Raw genomic sequence first — 17,969 nt, 5'->3', positions numbered from 1 at the left:
TCAATTTGGTCATGAATTATAACTTATTTCCTACCGTTTACATGTGAAGACATAATACTAGAATGTTTGCTTCATTGATAATTTTCTATTGTTTTTTCAAACATTGCTCTACTTTTGTCATATCTTTTCATTGCTTACTGACATTGGAAAGTAAAATGTGCATTATAGATTTTAATTAGACCTTAAATACTGTGTTCATTTACTAATCTTTCACTTGCTGTTTCCCCATTTTTGAAACTTAAATTTATTATTTAAGGAAGTGTATATATATATATATATATATATTTATTTATTTATTTATTTGAAAGGCAGAGTGTTAGAAAAAGAGAAGGGGAGAAAGAGGAGAAAATTTCTCCAGCTATTGATTCACTTAAGTTTCCGAAGTAGCTGGCGACCAGACTGAAACTAGAACCCACAACTATACCTGGGTCTCCTGCATTCCAGCACATGTTAGGCCAGCTCTTATTTTTACATTGACAGAAGCAAATATAAAGCTGTAGTAAATATATTATTTTCTCTTTATATTCTCTCTAGGCACGGTAGAAGCATACTGCTCCCTGATGTGTGAAGTATTATGGCAACCGAGTTACAGTTCTTCGGATAAGGGAGAATTTCATCTGCATGTCTCCGAAGGAAACACATCGATACTGAAATGTGTTGCACGTGTAATTATTTCACATGAATGTGATTTTTATTTTGAGGGCTATAAATTAGTTGTATGTTTCTAGAGTTGTATATGTACATATTTGTGTAAAAACCAATTTTCATATAACTTATTGTCTTAGCTCCTTTATGTCATTACTATGATGACTATTATAATTGGAAGACTTTCAAAAAAGAGTTATGCAAACTAGAATTAACCCAGAATTCATGTATTTTTTGCCATTAGTATTGTTGCATCCTATTCAAAACCATAATATCATGGAAATCACTTGAAATTATTTATTTCATGAGCACCAAAAAAAAAATTTTGGGGGGGCCTATTCTCTTGCATTGTTCATAGTCTAATAGAATTTAATAATTCACTATGATGTGGATCATGCAATTTACATAGCAAAAATATAGGCCACACATTTTTTATAGAATATGACCCAGCACCATAGCCTGGTGGCTAAATCCTCACCTTGTACACCCGAGATCCCATGTGGGTGCCGGTTCATGTCCCAGCTGCTCCATTTCCCATCCAGCTCCCTTCTTGTGACCTGGGAAAGCAGTCGAGGACGGCCCAAAGCTTTGTGACCCTACATCCACATGGGAGGCCCAGAAGAAGCTCCTGGCTTTGGATCAGCCACTTGGGGAGTGAACCAGTTGATGGACAGTGTTTCTGTCTCTCCGCTCTGTGAATCTGGCTTTCCAATAAAAAATTTTTAGAATGGACTTAGAATAACAAAATGGAGTATAACACAACCCCCAAAGCCTTAACTTCATTCTCAGTCATCAAGAACTATGCTTCACTTGCAATACTAATTTCCCTTCCAGTATTATTAGAAATTTAATACACACCAGATGCTGTTTTGCTAAGTCACATCCAAAGCTTCCCACATATTTCAGTTGCTAAGAAGTTTATAGCATTAAGGCCCACAAAATTCATCCACTTTGGTGATTGTAAGTTACAGTCAAAACATAGTAGGATCTTTACCCTGCTCCAAGCTTGAAATATGTAGGGCTGTACTGCCTTTCATTACGCATAACTGCCTTTCCTTCTGTATAAATTATTTATCATTAAAGAAAACATCTTTGGAGTATAATACAAAGAATGCTTCATTATAAATCATGAATTATAAATCACTCACTTTGTCTTAAACTGATACTACCTTTGTAACCCAATTGTGGATCACCCTGATCAAGAAATGAAACATGTTTAGTACTGCAAAAGACCTCCCCTGCCCCTACCAAGCCACATTTCCACTTGCTATGTACCCCTTTCAAGGTCAGCATTGTATTTACAGTAAGAGAATGAATTAATTTAAAAATTTTATATAATTAGAATCCTATTTCTCCTGTAGTTATTTTCTTTGTGTTTTTGCATTGAACTTCACATTTTTATGTTTTGCATTTCACAAGTACTTTATACATCCTTTGATTAAAATGTAATAACTATACATATTTATGGAGCACAATGTGACATTTTAAGATGTTGATACAGCATATACTGATGAAATCACAGTAACTAGCATCATTGCCTTACGTTTGAGGTTTCAAGGTCTTCTCTCCTAGTTCTCATACAGCACATTCTGGCTATCATGAAGCGTAGCAATTCTACTGTGTGGCAGAATATTAAACATAGTCCTTTCCTCTATCTAAAACCTTCCAGCATCTGTTTTACAACATTCCACTATACTCTCTCTGCTCATCCTTTTTGACCACCAGAAATCACTATCTTAGGGCTTTTTAATTAAAACTAAAGTAAAAAAAAAAATTACAGGGCTTGTTTTTTATGTTTACCATATTGAATGAGTAATAAAGTGGGGATGATAATTTTTCTTTCAGTAAGCATATATTTGATTAGCATGTATTTATAATTCAATATTATGAATGAAACATTTTACTTAAAAGTATTTTTCCCTTTCCTACTCTCATTATTAGGTTGGTCCTACTAAAGTCACATTTTTGGAACCAAGGATACTCTTCAATAATTGTCCTCAAGGTTTAACAACTTGGAGGAAAGCCATTCTTCATAATGTAGGACCAAATCATGGTTATTACAAGGTACAATGGAATGTTGTTCATTTTTTATTTGAATCATATTACATTATGCTTAAATTCATTTCTGTGCCAAATATCCCAGGAAATTTATATCTTATTCCCTAATAATAGATTTTTCCTACTTTTAAAATGTTTAATATGAAAACTTATTGAATACAGTTCATCTAATATTGGATTTTAACTTTGTCTAAACATTGTTTATTGTGTCTCTTATTTGTTTCATTTTTCCTCTTCTACTTCTCTTTCTGTCACTTTTTTTCTTTATTTGGTTTTATTGAAAAAACACAATATTTGAAATAAATTGAAATGCTCATTATTAATATTATACTTCATATTTAATTCAATAATTTTCCTTTCTGTTTGCACCATACAATCAGTACTGTTATGGTAGCAACTGGCACCTATATTGATGCCATTCTAAGGATATTCTACAAGTATTTATGGTTGTTGCTCTGCATTTAACTTGAAACGGGGTCAGAATGACAATATTTTTTTCCTCAAAAAAATATATATTAAATCACCTGCTGCCCTGAATAGTGGTAACATGAGGATATTTCAAGACATTCATGGAAAATAGAATTGAAAAATAAATGAATTTTTAGTTGAAAATTTTTTTGAAATCCATCCACAGTTTTCCCACACTAAACATTCTTCACTAGGTGAAGACCTCTTGAAAAGATTAGTGTTTCAGATTTTTCATTTGATTTTTCTGTTATCATGTGCCACACCAACACTGCCCAACACAAGTACACGAGGAGACTATTTTGTATTCTACAGCATCAGCACTAGTTCTGATTTAGTCTGTTCCTCTTATTTCAAATGATCTTGGTCAATTCTCCTAGAAAATTGTTCTGGCTTAAAGCATGATAAATGGCCTAAATTGGCTTTTTGACAAGCCGTGCCGTAAGTCTTTAATAAGCTGCTTGTAAGTTTTTGAAGATTAGAACAATAGATTTAATGTTAGGCTTTCTTTCGTGAAATAATTAAAAGGGGTTACTTAATCATACTGCTTCCCACTAACTTCGCTTTCAGTGTTAGGATCCAGAAAAGGCAAAATGTCAAACTAGGGTGTTGTCATTTTCTTTAGTGGTTATATCATCCTTGTAAATTTTACAGTTTTGCAAGCACTCCAGGCAACACATTTCATTTTTCTATTTGAATTGGAAGGGACTACTACCGAAAGTACTCCTTGGTGAATTTGAGCTGTGATTCCTTGCTGTAGCTCAAAATACTGATGCATCTAGTAATTTAAAACCCTATTACAGTAAGATCTTGTGTCCTGTCTATAGGATTCTCTAGTTAATAGTGTGTAAGCTCTCCTATGAAATCTTTCAAATGGCAATGTTCAAAGATAACATAGCATTTGTGCAAATGTTTGATTATAGGTTTGTGAGGAGAGCCTTTTACCTATCGTTGACATTGTTCCATCAGAAGGAATAATTCCATTTGGGGGAATAACTATTCTCAATATTTCCTGTAAACCCGTCACTGCAGAAAGGTTTGATACTAGAGCAAAGGTACGTGTATACACATGTGTTTTTTATATCTAATATATGACTAAGTTTGTTTGATTGTTTAAAGTATTTATCGTAGCAGATATACTGCCATAAAATGCACATATGATTATTTTTGGAAATTTTTTTTTAGTTATGTTTTCTATTCATAGTGGCTTTTAAAGTTATGATTACTAAAAACTAGTTTTTAAATTTTCTATTATTTTCTTAAAATTTAATTAACTCTGAAAATGTATACTCTTTGGGGATCTAAAAAGTAAGTAACCTTGATGCCTGGCACCGTGGCACAGTGGTAGTAAACCCCATTCTGTGGCAGTGGCATCCCATCGTGGTGCCAGTCTGAGTCCCTGGTGTTTCATTTGTGATCCATGTCCCTGATAATGCACCTGGAAAACAACATAAGATTGGTCAGGTCACTGGGCCCCTGCATGGATGTGACAGAGCAAGAACAAGCATATGGCTCCAGGATTCAGCCTGGTCTAGCTCCAGTTTTTGTGGAAATTTGAGGAGTGAACCAATGGATGGAATATTTCTCCCTATAACTCTGCCTTTCAAAAAATTAAGTATTTTTTAAAAGCAGCATTATGTGCATTACCTAATATAAAATTGAATAGTATAACTTGGAGGATATTTGCTGAAAATATTTTAAAGAATTGTTTTTTTGAAAGGCATAGTAACAGGGAAAGGAAGAGAGAGAGAGAATCTTTCATATCCTTCTCTCAAATGGTCACAGGATCGAGGGGAGGACCAAATTTAGACTAGGATCCCAGAACTCCATCCAAGCATAGCATTATCCACTGTGTTCCCAGGCCCATTATCAGGAAGAACCAGAAGTGGAATATCCAGGATTTGAACCCAAACTCTAAATGGGTAGAGCATCTCAAGTGGCAGTTTATCTTGCAATGTTACAACATTCATGTAAACATTCATTTTTCTTAGGAATATCAGTTCCACAAAAGAATATACATAATGCTAACTTCTGAAATAGCTGTTGTAGGTTTAGGTGCTGTTATTTTAAAATTAGAAAATGTTGTGTAAACGAAATACAATATTTATTTCAGCAATTTCTGATTTTATTGTAATGTGGTTTCTAAAAAGTTTTTTTTTTGTTTTGTTTCTCCACACTAAGGTTGCTATTCGTCATGCAAATGTCATAGATCTTAGGATTGGTGGATCTGTGGAGATTCCTGACGTGGAGATCAGGCCTGTGAGTAGGGGATCCATTGTGGTCAGTTTATAAATGCGGTGACTTTTATTAGTTAATATATTGTTAGCCATCCCAGTTATGTACAGAGTGTCTCACTACATTGTAATTGATACAGTGACTTTTCATATCCAGTCAATACTTGACTATTTTTATATATGTACAAAACATTAAGTTTTCAATATACATTTTGTATTTGATAAATTTTACATAATAGAACAGGATTGATAGCCTGTTTGTTAAAGTCCTCAGCTTGTGTACACCAGCATCCCATATGGGTGCCGGTTCGTGTCCCAACTGCTCCACTTCCCATCCGGGTCCCTGCTTGTAATCTGGGAAAACAGTCAAGAATAACCCAAAGCCTTTGGACCATGCACCCACATGGGACACTCGGAAAAAGCTCTAGGCTCCTGGCTTTGGATCAGCTCAGCTCCGGCAGGCCATTGTGGCTGCTTGGGGAGTGAATGAGCTGATGGAAGATCTTCATCTCTCTCCTTTTCTTTGTAAATCTAACATTCCAATAAAAATAAATAAACCTTAAAAAAGAAAAAAGAGGTGAAGGTTTCACAATTACTTGGATTCTGTCATTAATTACATATGGGAGATAGGTGGAGGAGGGAAACTTGATTAATTTTCATAGAGTTCTGACTTACAGTTGTTAATTTCCTTGACAATAATTAAAATTTTATTTTGTAGTTTACTTTAAAATTACTCTAATTTATGATTATTATTCATCTTTTAATTTTAGAATATGTTTGATTTTAATGGCACCTACATTGGTTCTACCCATATTATACCATTTGTAGTAAAGAACAGAGGTATGACACCTGTCCGAGTGGAATTCAACTTAGAAAACATCCGATATTTTTCAATGAATCTTAAAGATAAAGCAGGTACCTATTTTATACTTGAATGATAATGTTGTAAAAGCAAAATATTTCTTATGTTCCTATGGTGTAATTCTTAAATATAATATATATAAAATTTAAGTCAAAGACCATTATGTTTAAATATGTACTTATTTGAAAATCAGGGTTACAAGGAGAAATCTTCCATGCACTAGTTATTACTGGTGTTAGTCATTCAATATTTTTTGCAAATATTCTATGGAGAGTATATATTTAACCATTAGTTATTTGTATGTTAAATTAGATGTAAGGAAAACATGCCTTACATTAACAGCCTGTTATTTCTTTCCTGCATCTTTTTCAATGGATTACTCTTAATTATTCCACAGAGCTACTCTATAAAGTGCCTTTCCATAGTTCAGCATTCACACTCAAGCTTCAAGCCTTTGCTTTAAGATACTGCACCAACCTTTGATATCATACCTGCTCCAGAGAATATTCTTATTAATTAAAAAAAAAACTTATGAGCTTCTTCCCAGATATTTCAGTAATTGCACCTATACATGTTTTTGTTTTTTCTTTTGTCTTTAGTAAAATCAACAAATCCTAAAGCTCCATACATATATTCTTTGGAGTTAGAGGAGAGTTCATCAGCGGAATGTGATCTGATATTTTCCCCCGAAGTAGTAAGTTCAGCTTTTTATCTTACTCATTCTCCTGAAAAGTATCAGTACTGTACATAATACTGACAAAGAACCTGTCAAAGACTACCTAAGTTCTGCTTACAATCTGTCTTTGTCTTATTTATGAACCTGTTTGAATATAGCCCATCATTTATTGAAATGATTGCTAGTGGGGCCTGGCTTGTGCTTGTGCTCTCAGGAGGTACAGAGGGGGAAAAAAAAAAAGGACGAATGATCTTATGCCATTTTTATGACCTGCTAAAAATTCAAGATATGACATGCTGTGAAGATGAGAGAAATTTGGGCTAAAATAATCACTTATATTTAAGCTCTGACGTGTCTTGTTCTCTTCCTCTTTCTTCTTCTCTCCTCCCCTTGCTCTTCTGTTTCTCCTTCTCCTCCTGCTCTTTCTTGAATAGTGTGTGTTGTATGGTTACCATTCTTGGAGTTATTACCTGAAATTGCCAAAGACATTTGTGGAATATCTAAGAGGGCTTCCACTGATACTGGTTATACTTATTTTGCCCCCCCCCCATGTTTAGTTAGTTTTTTAAAGACAGCAAAACAAATAGTGAACAAAATTAAAGACAAACTCTTTAAAAGGACGTAGCTGGTTAAGTTTCACATGCTGTCTCTGGGACCTTTGCTTCACAGGTTCCACAATAAAAGTGCCAAGGAGAGGACTGTCTGGTCATGATATGAAAAGGCAGATTGCTATTGCCTTCTAAACATGGGTCACATTTCTATTTAGCGGAGTATAACATTATTTTAAAACTTTTTAAATTGCAAGCATAGCTAAATTGATGATTTATATCCCGTAGATATAGAATAGAATTAATGGAACAAAATATTTAATACCAAAATACTTTACTAGATCCTATCAGATAGTATAAATCAATTTTCCATAATAATACTTTTACTAAAGATAAAATCCTATTTTAGGAACAATGATACCTGTTCTTTAACTTACTGAAGTAAGGGGCAGGGAATTTAAGGGTGTGAGGACAAATTCAGGTGCTAGAAATCAATATAGGTTTTATCATTCTTTTGTTTTAAAGATTTATTTATTTTTATTGGAAAGTCAGATATACAGAGAGGAGGAGAGACAAAGAGGAAGATCTTCCATCCGATGATTCACTCCCCAAGTAACCACAACAGCTGGTGCTGTGCCAATCCAAAGCTGGGAACCAGGAACCTCTTCTCGATCTCCCATGCAGGTTCAGGGTCCCAAGGCTTTGGGCCATCCTCTACTGCTTTCCCAGGCCACAAGCAGGGAGCTGGATGGGAAGTAGAGATGCCAGGATTAGAACCGGTGCCCATGTGGGATCCTGTACGTTCAAGGCGAGAACTTTAGCCACTAGGCCACGCTGCCGGGTCCGATTTTTATCATTCTTAAGTGCAACATATCACTTGGAAATATGGTTTGTTGATTTGGGCACATATGACTCATGTGTACTGATGTTGTTTGTAACAATCATTCTTCTACCTTTTTCAGTTTTAGACAAATCCAGCAAAAGAGATAGCAGATGCCTTTTTGACAATAAAGCAAATGAAAATTCTTTAATAGATAAGATTCAGTGTTCTCAGATGAATTCTATATTATCATGAATTTCAAATGATAAATTTGTATGGATGTGGTGTTGTCATGAATGATATTCAGATAAACACAGTTTAGTAAGTTTGACAATGAGGAACTTTTTTCTCTTTTGGAAAATCATCTTAAGGATTTTTTTTTTCTCTTTGATCTAGTTTAGGCTATCAAACATTGTCAAAACAGAAACATTATTTAACTTTATTTTTTAAATTTTCAATGAATGATTTTTAATGCATGAGATACTGCAAATATATTGCAAAATTTGTTGAATAATATAGTCTTTCATTTGCCCATAAAATTTGAAAAGAAAAAAATAATTAACAAGTTGCTTTGGTGTGTTTCCTAGGATGTTCTTAATTTTGCTGGTATTTTAGATTCTTCCCATGACTACTTATCTCTGATACCCTATGTGTACATTTTGTTAGCATCAATTTACATTTTATGTTTTAAAAATGTATATATTTTATTTTTGAGAGAGAGCGAAGGAAGAGCCTACTGGTTTGCTCCTGAAATGCCTGTAATAGCTGGGGCTAGGCAGGGAGGAAGCCAGGAGCCTGAGACTCAATAAGAGTTTCCCATGTGGTTGAGCCATCACCCGCTGCTTCCCTGGGTACCCATGTGCAGGAAGCTGGAATTAGAAGCAAACTCATGATTCAAACTCAGCCACACTATGATGGGGTGCAAGGATCTCAGGCAGCTTATTAACTGCTATGCTAAATGCCCACTATTTCTTATTAACAGAAATTTAAATATTGTGTAACAATGATGTTATCTGTTTGATTACTTTGGTCTACTGCCAAACTTAAATATAAAATTTAGAAGTGAAGAAAGTCTGAGTGAATCACACCCTAAATCCTAATGGTTAATAATGACACTGGCAGTATTGTGATTTGTCTATTTCTCTGTCTATCCTTTTATATACCTCTATGTCTATATTTTTTGCATTTTTAAGTTTCAAGAAATAATTTATCATCTATTTAACTCATTTTTATTGATTATGTCTGTTAAAGTATCATTAATTCTTTTTGTTTTGGTAAATAATTTCTGACATTCTGCACAATCATCTTGCAGATGCATAGAGAGGCAAACACAGACACAAACTTTTCAATAAAGAAAAAAGCCCTGAGTTTAGTACACCAATTTAATCCATGTATTTTAATTTATGTTAAGACTGAATTACAGCCTTTTCATAATTCTGTATTATGATTTTATATTTTCATATACAATGGAAATGTATAGAAAAATTTTACTCAAGGGTCACTGATATGTAAGGGTCACAAAATATGTAATTTATCAAATTTCTTACATTACTTCTTGGGAGAATAAATATGTATCATAATATTTTTATTCCCCTTCAATATTTAACAATATCAATGATTAGAAGTTTATCCATCTGTTAATATTTAAATTATGGCTCTTCCAAGAGACTATATTCTGATTACAAAATGAAAATACATATATTTACAGTTCTATAGAGAGCCATACTTTGCTTAAAATTGTAAATCATTCGACATTGACCAGATGTTATGAACAGAGATTTACTGAGCATATTGGAGCGTAATTCAGTCTAATGATGAGAATCTCCTATAAAATCCTGCAGAGACAGCACACCTGTGAGAACTTGCTCCATAAGTTTGCATCAGAAAGGCAGATTTATTATCTAGTCTCTAGTCATTTCAAATGCCCTCCATTGTATTTATAGCTAGAAGTCGTCGGCCTTTTTGTGTATGTATGAATGTAAATAAACAAAGGTTGCTCTCTTGGTTAACCTACCGTATAACAGAGAAATGAGATTTCAGCAAAACAAGATTGATTTATTCCTAGCTATAACCCTTAAACTACACCAGGTTTGAACACAATTGAAGAGAAATGTGGGCAATTACACTTTCATTTGACACCCTTGATGGAATTGGTTCCTTTAAGTCAGACACCTCCTTGCTGTGTTCACCATTCATATGTGTTTTTGTTCAGTGTCTAGAGTTGTACTTCCCTTGTATATGTCAGTCACTACCCCGCATGCAGTTACTTCAAGTTGAGCTGCTTTTTAGTGACATTCTGTGAAGCTATCTGATGCTCTTATATTTGCTGCTTTACATTTGAACTGCAGTTGTTAAATATGACAGAGAATTGTTCAGACTTTATTTTTTTCCATTAACCGTTGTCTGCCTTTGAAGGCTAAACAACCCTTTAGTTAAATCTTTCATAACAGTTATTGAGTACTTTCAATTATTCTTACAGGAAACCAAGGATAATCTTGTAAGGATAATCTTGTAAGGATGAAAAGAGAAGACATTTGAATGGCAGCTGTTTCTAATTAATAGGCATTTCTGTCTACTAGCCCTGGCTTAGAAAATGCAATACTTTGCACACCAGAATGCATTCTTTCACTTTGTCTTCGAACCACTGTATCTGGAAAAGGGCTCAGACTAGCAGACACAACATAACTCTCAAATTTTGTTTCTTCATTAGATACTTCAGTAGTTTCATTAATTATAAGCTAATCTTTTTTAATCTTAATTTTTCTGTAAATGTTAGTCATATTCTTTCAATTTTCCTTAGGGAATATGTCTTTCATGAAGAAGAATTCATGGAAACTTGATTTTGTGTTCTGTGTAATCATAGGGATTCTTTGGGTAGATATTTTCTATGCAAATTGTGAGCATGTGAGATGAAGAGAAGACAAATGGAGTACAAATTTCCACATATACACAACTGTAAATTAACTCATCTTTGTGAATTTACCACACTATTTGAAATATATACATATATATGCTTGTGTTTCAAAAGATAGAAGGGTTTATTAGAAAAGTTTTAAATAAGAGGAAGTTAAAGACTGTAATTACTACGATTGAACTATCTTGATAATCACCATCATCATCAAAAGCAACATCAGGGTCAGCACTGTGGTACAATCGGTTTTGACACCACCTGCAATATTTTGGTCCTATAATTGTGCCAGTTTAAGTCCTAGCTGCTCCACTTCTGAGCTGGCTCCTAGCTACCAAGCCTGGGAAAGCAACAGAGGATGCCCCAATTGCCTTGCCCTATGCACCTGTGTAGGAGATACTGGAAGAAGCGCCTTACCTCTGACTGGCCCAGCCCTAGTTATTGTAGCCTTTTGAAGGGTGAACCAACAGATGGAAGATTCTCTCTCTTCATTTGCCCGCTCCATCTCTTTCCCCTTCTCTCTCCGTGTGTGTAATTTTGTATTTTTAAACAGATAATAAATCTTAAAATCATACATTCTTAAATGAAGTCCACCGTCATACTCTGTGTTGAACCTTTGTCATAATTCCAACTTTGCAGTCTTTATCCCTTTTGATCCAGCATTAAACTCCATCACAGTCAAGATTCAGTGAAAATCATCAGAACTGAATTCATCGTAACTCAGATCATCCTTTACTCCTGTCATCATCCAAAAGTAGGATCACTTGTGAATAGATTCTCATCCCTGTCAGCTCTGATTCCCCCTCACATCTAACATTCTTTTCTGCCTTTACTATCCTCTAGGCTCCTATACTTCCATAAAGCATCCATGTTTCTCTGGGCTTCTTTTTCCTTTATGCTTTGCTTTTACTAGGAATATGGCTATCTTACTGGACCTGCTTTCATGTAAACTTTCCCTTTTTATTTAAAAGAGTTACACAGAGGGAGAGACAGAGTAGGATCTTTCATATGCAGCTTCACTTCTCAAGTGTCGACAATGACCAGCACTGTGCCAAACTGAAGTCAGGAGCCAGGAACTTCATCTAAGTCTCCCATGTGAGTGGTAGGGCCCAAACCTTAGGACCATCTTCCACTGCTTTTTGCATGGTGTTAGCAGGGAGCAGGATCAAAAGTGGAGCAGCCAGGCCACAAACCACCAATATAATGAGATGTCAGCACTGCAGAAAGTGGCTTTATCCACTATACTGCAATGTCCCTACTGTGGATCATGGTACAAGTCTAGAAGTGATGATTTCTGGAAGCCTTGCTCCTTGCATTGTGTTTTTTTGTTTTTTGTTTTTTAGATAATTCTTACCTGTTAAACATGCCTAAGTACAAACTTCACATTACTTGAGTTTTCCGCTTCTTTTTTTTTTTTTAAAGATTTACTTATTTATTACAAAGATATACAGAGAGGAGGAATAGGATCCCTGCGCGTTCAAGGTGAGGACTTTAGCCACTAGGCCACGCCGCCGGGCCCGAGTTTTCTGCTTCTGAGCACAGCAGTATCTGAACAAAGGCTTGGTCAATAACAACCATTCTAAAATTTATGTAAATTTATTCAAAAATTTAAATTATTTACAATTTTTATGTGAAAGGTAGAGTTACAGAGAGAGCGATAAAAATCTTCCCTCTTCTGATTCTCTACCCAAATGATGACCTGGCCGGAGCTGACCCAATCCAAAGCCAAGAATCAGAGGCTTCTTCTGGGTCTCCCACATGGGTTCAGGATCTGAGGTCTTGGGTCATTCTTGACTGCTTTTCCAGGCCACAAGCAGGGAGCTGGATGGGAAGTAGAGCAGAGGGGACATGAGCTGGTACCCATATGGGATCCCGGGGCTTGTAGATAGATGATTAATCAAGAGAGCTATCATGCTGGCCACAGTCAGAACCTTTCACTTTTGCAATAATTTGGGTGTCACTATGGAGGTGTATCCAAGACTGAACTTTCAGCTTCTTGCCTTAATATTTCTATTGATCTCTCCCTTGATTACCCTCAATATATTCTGTTGGGAACCCAGTGCCTTCAGCATTCAGATAAAGATGACAGCTTGAGGTATATACTTTTAACATATTATTTGACTCTAAAATGTAGTCCACATTATATGGAAAAAACATTAAAATAGTAGCCTGAAAATAATATTTCCTTGATCCACCATATCCAAGATTATAAATCAGCAAATTCAACCAATCACAGAATAAAAATACTGAATACATACTGTATACATTTTTGGCTCTTGTCATTATTTTCAAAATAACATGTTATATTAAATTTTGTATGGTATTTATGTTTTATTATATATTATAAACAATCTGGAGAAATTACCTGATTTGTAGGGAAGGGTTATGCAGCTTATATGAAATATTATCTCATTTTCTGTAAGTACATAAGAATTCATGAATTTTGATGTTTACAAAGTTTCTGGAAGCAGGACCTTTGAAGAGTGGCTGTAAGTGTTGTTAAAACAGGTATGATAGATAATTCTGATATATACTAATATTCAAAATTATAGTGCTCATTTCGGCAGCACATATACAAAAAATATTCAAAATTAGAAAAATAACTAATGAGAAGAGAGAAGCTAGAAAATGATACTTAAAATACAGCTACTTGTTGGTGGCTAAATAGGAAGAGATCCCAGAAGACATAAGACCAAGTTATGTCTGTTGCTTTTTCCTTTGGATCTGCAATATCAAAACAGATTGAATTTGTACATGACATGCTACATTTTTATGCAGTTTACTCCTTGGCATCCATGTGCTGCTGCCACTGCAAAAAATACATTATCAAGGGAAGGAACTTGCTCTGTTTTGTCAAAGGAAAGGAAATATCTATTAAAGTAATACATGCTACTGTGTTTTATGTTTCTGTAATTCTGTTATAAGAACAAAGTGTTTATATAAGATCTTATAACAAGTGAAGGAATTGGCAGCAGTAGGGCCAGCTAAAGTTAAAATCAAAGAAAATGAAACCTCAAAATGTTTCTTGTCTATTCTAGCCAGTGCTATGTTGAAAAGAAGCAGTGAGTGAAATGTGCCACCAAATGTTCCGCCAAAAAAGGCTGATGGGACTAGTAAACAAGTTTAGTAAAGTTGCAGAATACAAAATCAACTTTAAAAAAATCAGTTGCAGGCTTTGGCTTCTTGGTACAGCAGATTAAACTGCCAGTTGTGACACTGGCATCCCATATCTGAGTGCCAACAATTCTACTTCCCAGCCAGGTTCATGTTAATTTGCCTGGGAAGGCAGCAGAAAAATTATTCCATCTGCTGGTTTACTCCTCAAATGGTTGCAACAACCAGAACTGGAGGAGCCAGAAACCCCATGAGGGTCTCCACTGGCGGGTAGGGACCAAAGTTCATCCTTCACTGCTTCTTCAGGTACATGTGTTAACAGGAAGCTGGATGTGAAGCAGAGCAGTGGGATTTTGAATCTGTACTCTGGTATGGGATGCTGACACCCTCACAAGCAGCATCTTAACCTTCTGCTCCAAAATGCTGGCTCTAAAACTTTTGTATAATTTGCATGAAGAGAAATTATTTTTAAATGTATTTCTTTTTAAACCTACAGAAAGAAATCAAGTCTTGGTTTTATAAAATGTAATTTAAATGTCACAAGATAATTTTATTTTTGCAAACCAATTTCATAAAATAGCATTTGCCAAATCACAGCAAAATCAATCAGAGGTATAATGCACTTTTTCATCTCACAGGTGGAAGCATATGAATTTTTCATTCCAACACAAATTAATTCTTTCAAAAATTTACAAGTTTGTACGGAACATTTGTCAAAGACTCTTTTAGTGTCAAAAAAAGCTCTACACTTCCGACCATGTCATGTTCAAGTTACAGGTATGTAATGGGAAACAGTCAACTGATGTGTGCAAGTCAAAGATTTATAAAATAATTAAACATCTAAATGTTTAAGATTATAATTGTTTTCAAAAATGGAAATATTATAAAATAAAATTATGTGATTCCTCTGTGTTGCTTGAATTATGAATCTGTGAGATTAAATATTGATAGTAGCACAGATATATTTTTAGGCAGTTGACTTTTGCTAAAAATAAAGAAGAGAATAAGAAATTGATTTGTTAATTTATTGCATGAGAAGCTCTTAAGTGATTAAGACAAAATATACATCATCAAAACGCATTGAAAAGGATGTGAAATATTAACAAGGCCAATTAAGAACTACTTTTATTCCAAAGTGATCAGTTGCTAAATACTAAGTCCATGCAAGAAAAATCAAACTAAAATTTGGAATTGTTTCTTGACTGCCTATTCACTTTCTAACAGTCAGGGATACAACTAATGTAGTCTGCAAACTGTACTTTTGAAAAGTCCAGCAATTTGTTTTCCTTTTGTTTTTATATTAGATTAAATTCATATAAATTCTAAGATAATTATCAAGTGTCATGTCGGTTAATTGCACATGACATATCATAAGAGACGTCTCATTGATGTAGAATGTACATTCTACATTATTTCATTCTCACTTAAAACCCAGAATTAATACTTCCCAGTTTCTTTGGAGGCTCTGAGAAGTTCAAGTTTTCTTCTCCTTTTTTTTTTTTAAATATCTTGTCTTGGAAAAGAAGATAATCTGTGTAATCTTTTTTTCCAAATTAGGTCAATTGTATTTCAGAATAATCCATTTACATTTATCTTTTCCTACTTAATGTAAATATTTCCCAGGGTTTTATGTTTACGTTTATTCATTTGTCAATAGATGTCTTTTTCAATTTAATGGCAATTTCTACTTTTTTCTCTGTAAAAAGTGTATTCACAAGTGCCTAGGCCTTTATATTCATTAGTATTTCATGAATATATTTACTCTCCTGTCACAGTATTGGAAACTCCATTGACAATATCCAGCACCGAATTTGTATTTGCAGTATCTATAAATGAGATGAACTTTCAAAAGAAAATCACAAAAACTCAGGTATGAATTGAGAAGTGATACAGTTTATAACTATTTTATGATTATGGTTTTTAGCTTACTTAGTTGTTTATTCTGAAGTGTTAGTGGTTTTAATTATTCCACATTATTAACTTTCCTCCAAACATTTGTGGCACTTGGAATAAGAATACTTGTACAACTTGTATATTTGTGTATCTGTAAGCATTTATCTAAATTTCTTGTATCTATTTGTCATCTCCACCTAATATCTTTAATCTACTCAGTGAAGGTGTATTTCAGTCTCTCTCTTCTTTAATCTTCATCACTCCTTTCTCTGATAGTAAAGAAAAAAATAATGCCTCTTATTATTTACAATTTACTTATGTTCCAACTTGACAACTGCTAGTACATTTACTGTACTGGAGTACAGCATTTATGTAGGAGGGAGACACAAATGCCTTTGGAAAACTTGATGCAGGATCTGAAGATCAGTCTAGTAGTTAAGATAGTAGCTCCTCTTATTACAGTGTGTGAGTTCAAGTCCTAACTATGGCTCCTGATTTCCATTTCCTGGTAATGTGTGCTCTGGGAGGCGGTGGTGGTGTCTCAAGAACTGGGGTCCCTGTAACACATGCAGGAGACCTGTGTTGTGTTCCAGAACCAAACTCTTGAGTGACCTAGCCTAAGTCACTGTGGGCATATGGGGAGTGAACCTATGGATGGGAGTTCTGTCTTTGTCCCTATCTCATTATTTCTCTTCTTTGTGTGTCTCTCTGCTTATAATATATTTTAAAGGATAATGGAAATTTCCCATATACTTTTAAAAGTTCATTTGTACAGTTCTTTTTTGTCATTAGCATTGTACTTTCCATTAAAAAAAAAAACCTGTCTTTCAAATCTATTTGTGTTAATTCTTCCTCACCCTAACTAGACTCTAGGCATTTAAATCAATCATATGCTTGCTTTTGTCATCTGTAAATTTTATATTTGTTTCTTTATGTATTTAGTTTTGGAAGGCAGACAGAGAAAGATGTCTTCCATCCCTTGATTCACTTGTCAAATGGCTGCAACAGGCAGGGTGGCCCAGGCTGAATCCAGGAGCCAGGAACTGCAACCAGGTCCCTCACTTGGTGGCAGGGGAACAAGAATATGAATCATCTTCCTATGTCCTCCCAGGTGCATTAACCAAAAGCCGGATTAAACCAGAGTAGCATGGAAGTAAACCAGCCCTTAAATATGAGGAGTGTGTTCTGATGGCAGCCCTGAATCTAGTATTTTTAATGCAGTTTACTACAGATCACAGTCCACCTTGGGGTTTCTGCCATATTGGTTGTCCATTTCCTTATGATTTACACAAATTTAAATTTACTCTTTGCAGTGTACAGATCTGTTAGGTTTTGAAAAATTATTAGAGTAGTGTACTTACTCTTTCAATGCTATGAAGAACAGTTTAGGCTCCTTTGTGTGATTCCTTTCCAAAATATTATTCCTTCTACTAACATTTGGCAACAGTAGGTTTTGTTTTTCTGTAATATTGCTTTTCCAGCATGTCAAATAAATATAAGTATAATGTATGTACTCATTTGTATCTGATATCTCTCACTTAAAAAGTATGTTTAATATCTATCCGTGTTTTACATAAATTAGCATATGCATATTTTATCACTGGATTTTATTCAGTTGCATGAATGTACCATAATGCATTTATATCCATCCTTTACCTTAAATGAATCCTGTGGATTTGGGGGGTTACTTGTTTGTTTTCCTAGTGTTTGAACAAAGCTGTTCTGTAATGGATGCATATGTTTTCA

At 34.6% G+C, this 17,969-nt stretch overlaps 1 protein-coding gene across 1 annotated transcript in view; it reads left to right on the top strand.

Annotated features, from left to right (window-relative positions):
* CFAP47 (cilia and flagella associated protein 47) overlaps positions 1-17,969 on the top strand; it is a 203,262-nt gene that overhangs the window by 35,624 nt on the left and 149,669 nt on the right. Inside the window, exons 16-23 of the mRNA XM_041003124.1 lie at positions 535-665; positions 2,587-2,709; positions 4,092-4,223; positions 5,350-5,427; positions 6,173-6,317; positions 6,864-6,962; positions 14,976-15,107; positions 16,106-16,200. Of these exons, the coding sequence (XP_040859058.1) occupies positions 535-665; positions 2,587-2,709; positions 4,092-4,223; positions 5,350-5,427; positions 6,173-6,317; positions 6,864-6,962; positions 14,976-15,107; positions 16,106-16,200 (935 nt within the window). The remainder of the gene's footprint in view (positions 1-534; positions 666-2,586; positions 2,710-4,091; positions 4,224-5,349; positions 5,428-6,172; positions 6,318-6,863; positions 6,963-14,975; positions 15,108-16,105; positions 16,201-17,969) is intronic.

Source organism: Ochotona curzoniae, unplaced genomic scaffold (genome assembly GCF_017591425.1).
Source record: "Ochotona curzoniae isolate NIBS_2020 unplaced genomic scaffold, NIBS_Ocur_1.0 contig_1274, whole genome shotgun sequence".
Classification (NCBI taxonomy): Eukaryota; Metazoa; Chordata; class Mammalia; order Lagomorpha; family Ochotonidae; genus Ochotona; species Ochotona curzoniae.
Note: the sequence above shows the minus strand (reverse complement) of the source record. Positions and strands in the feature narration are given on the sequence as shown.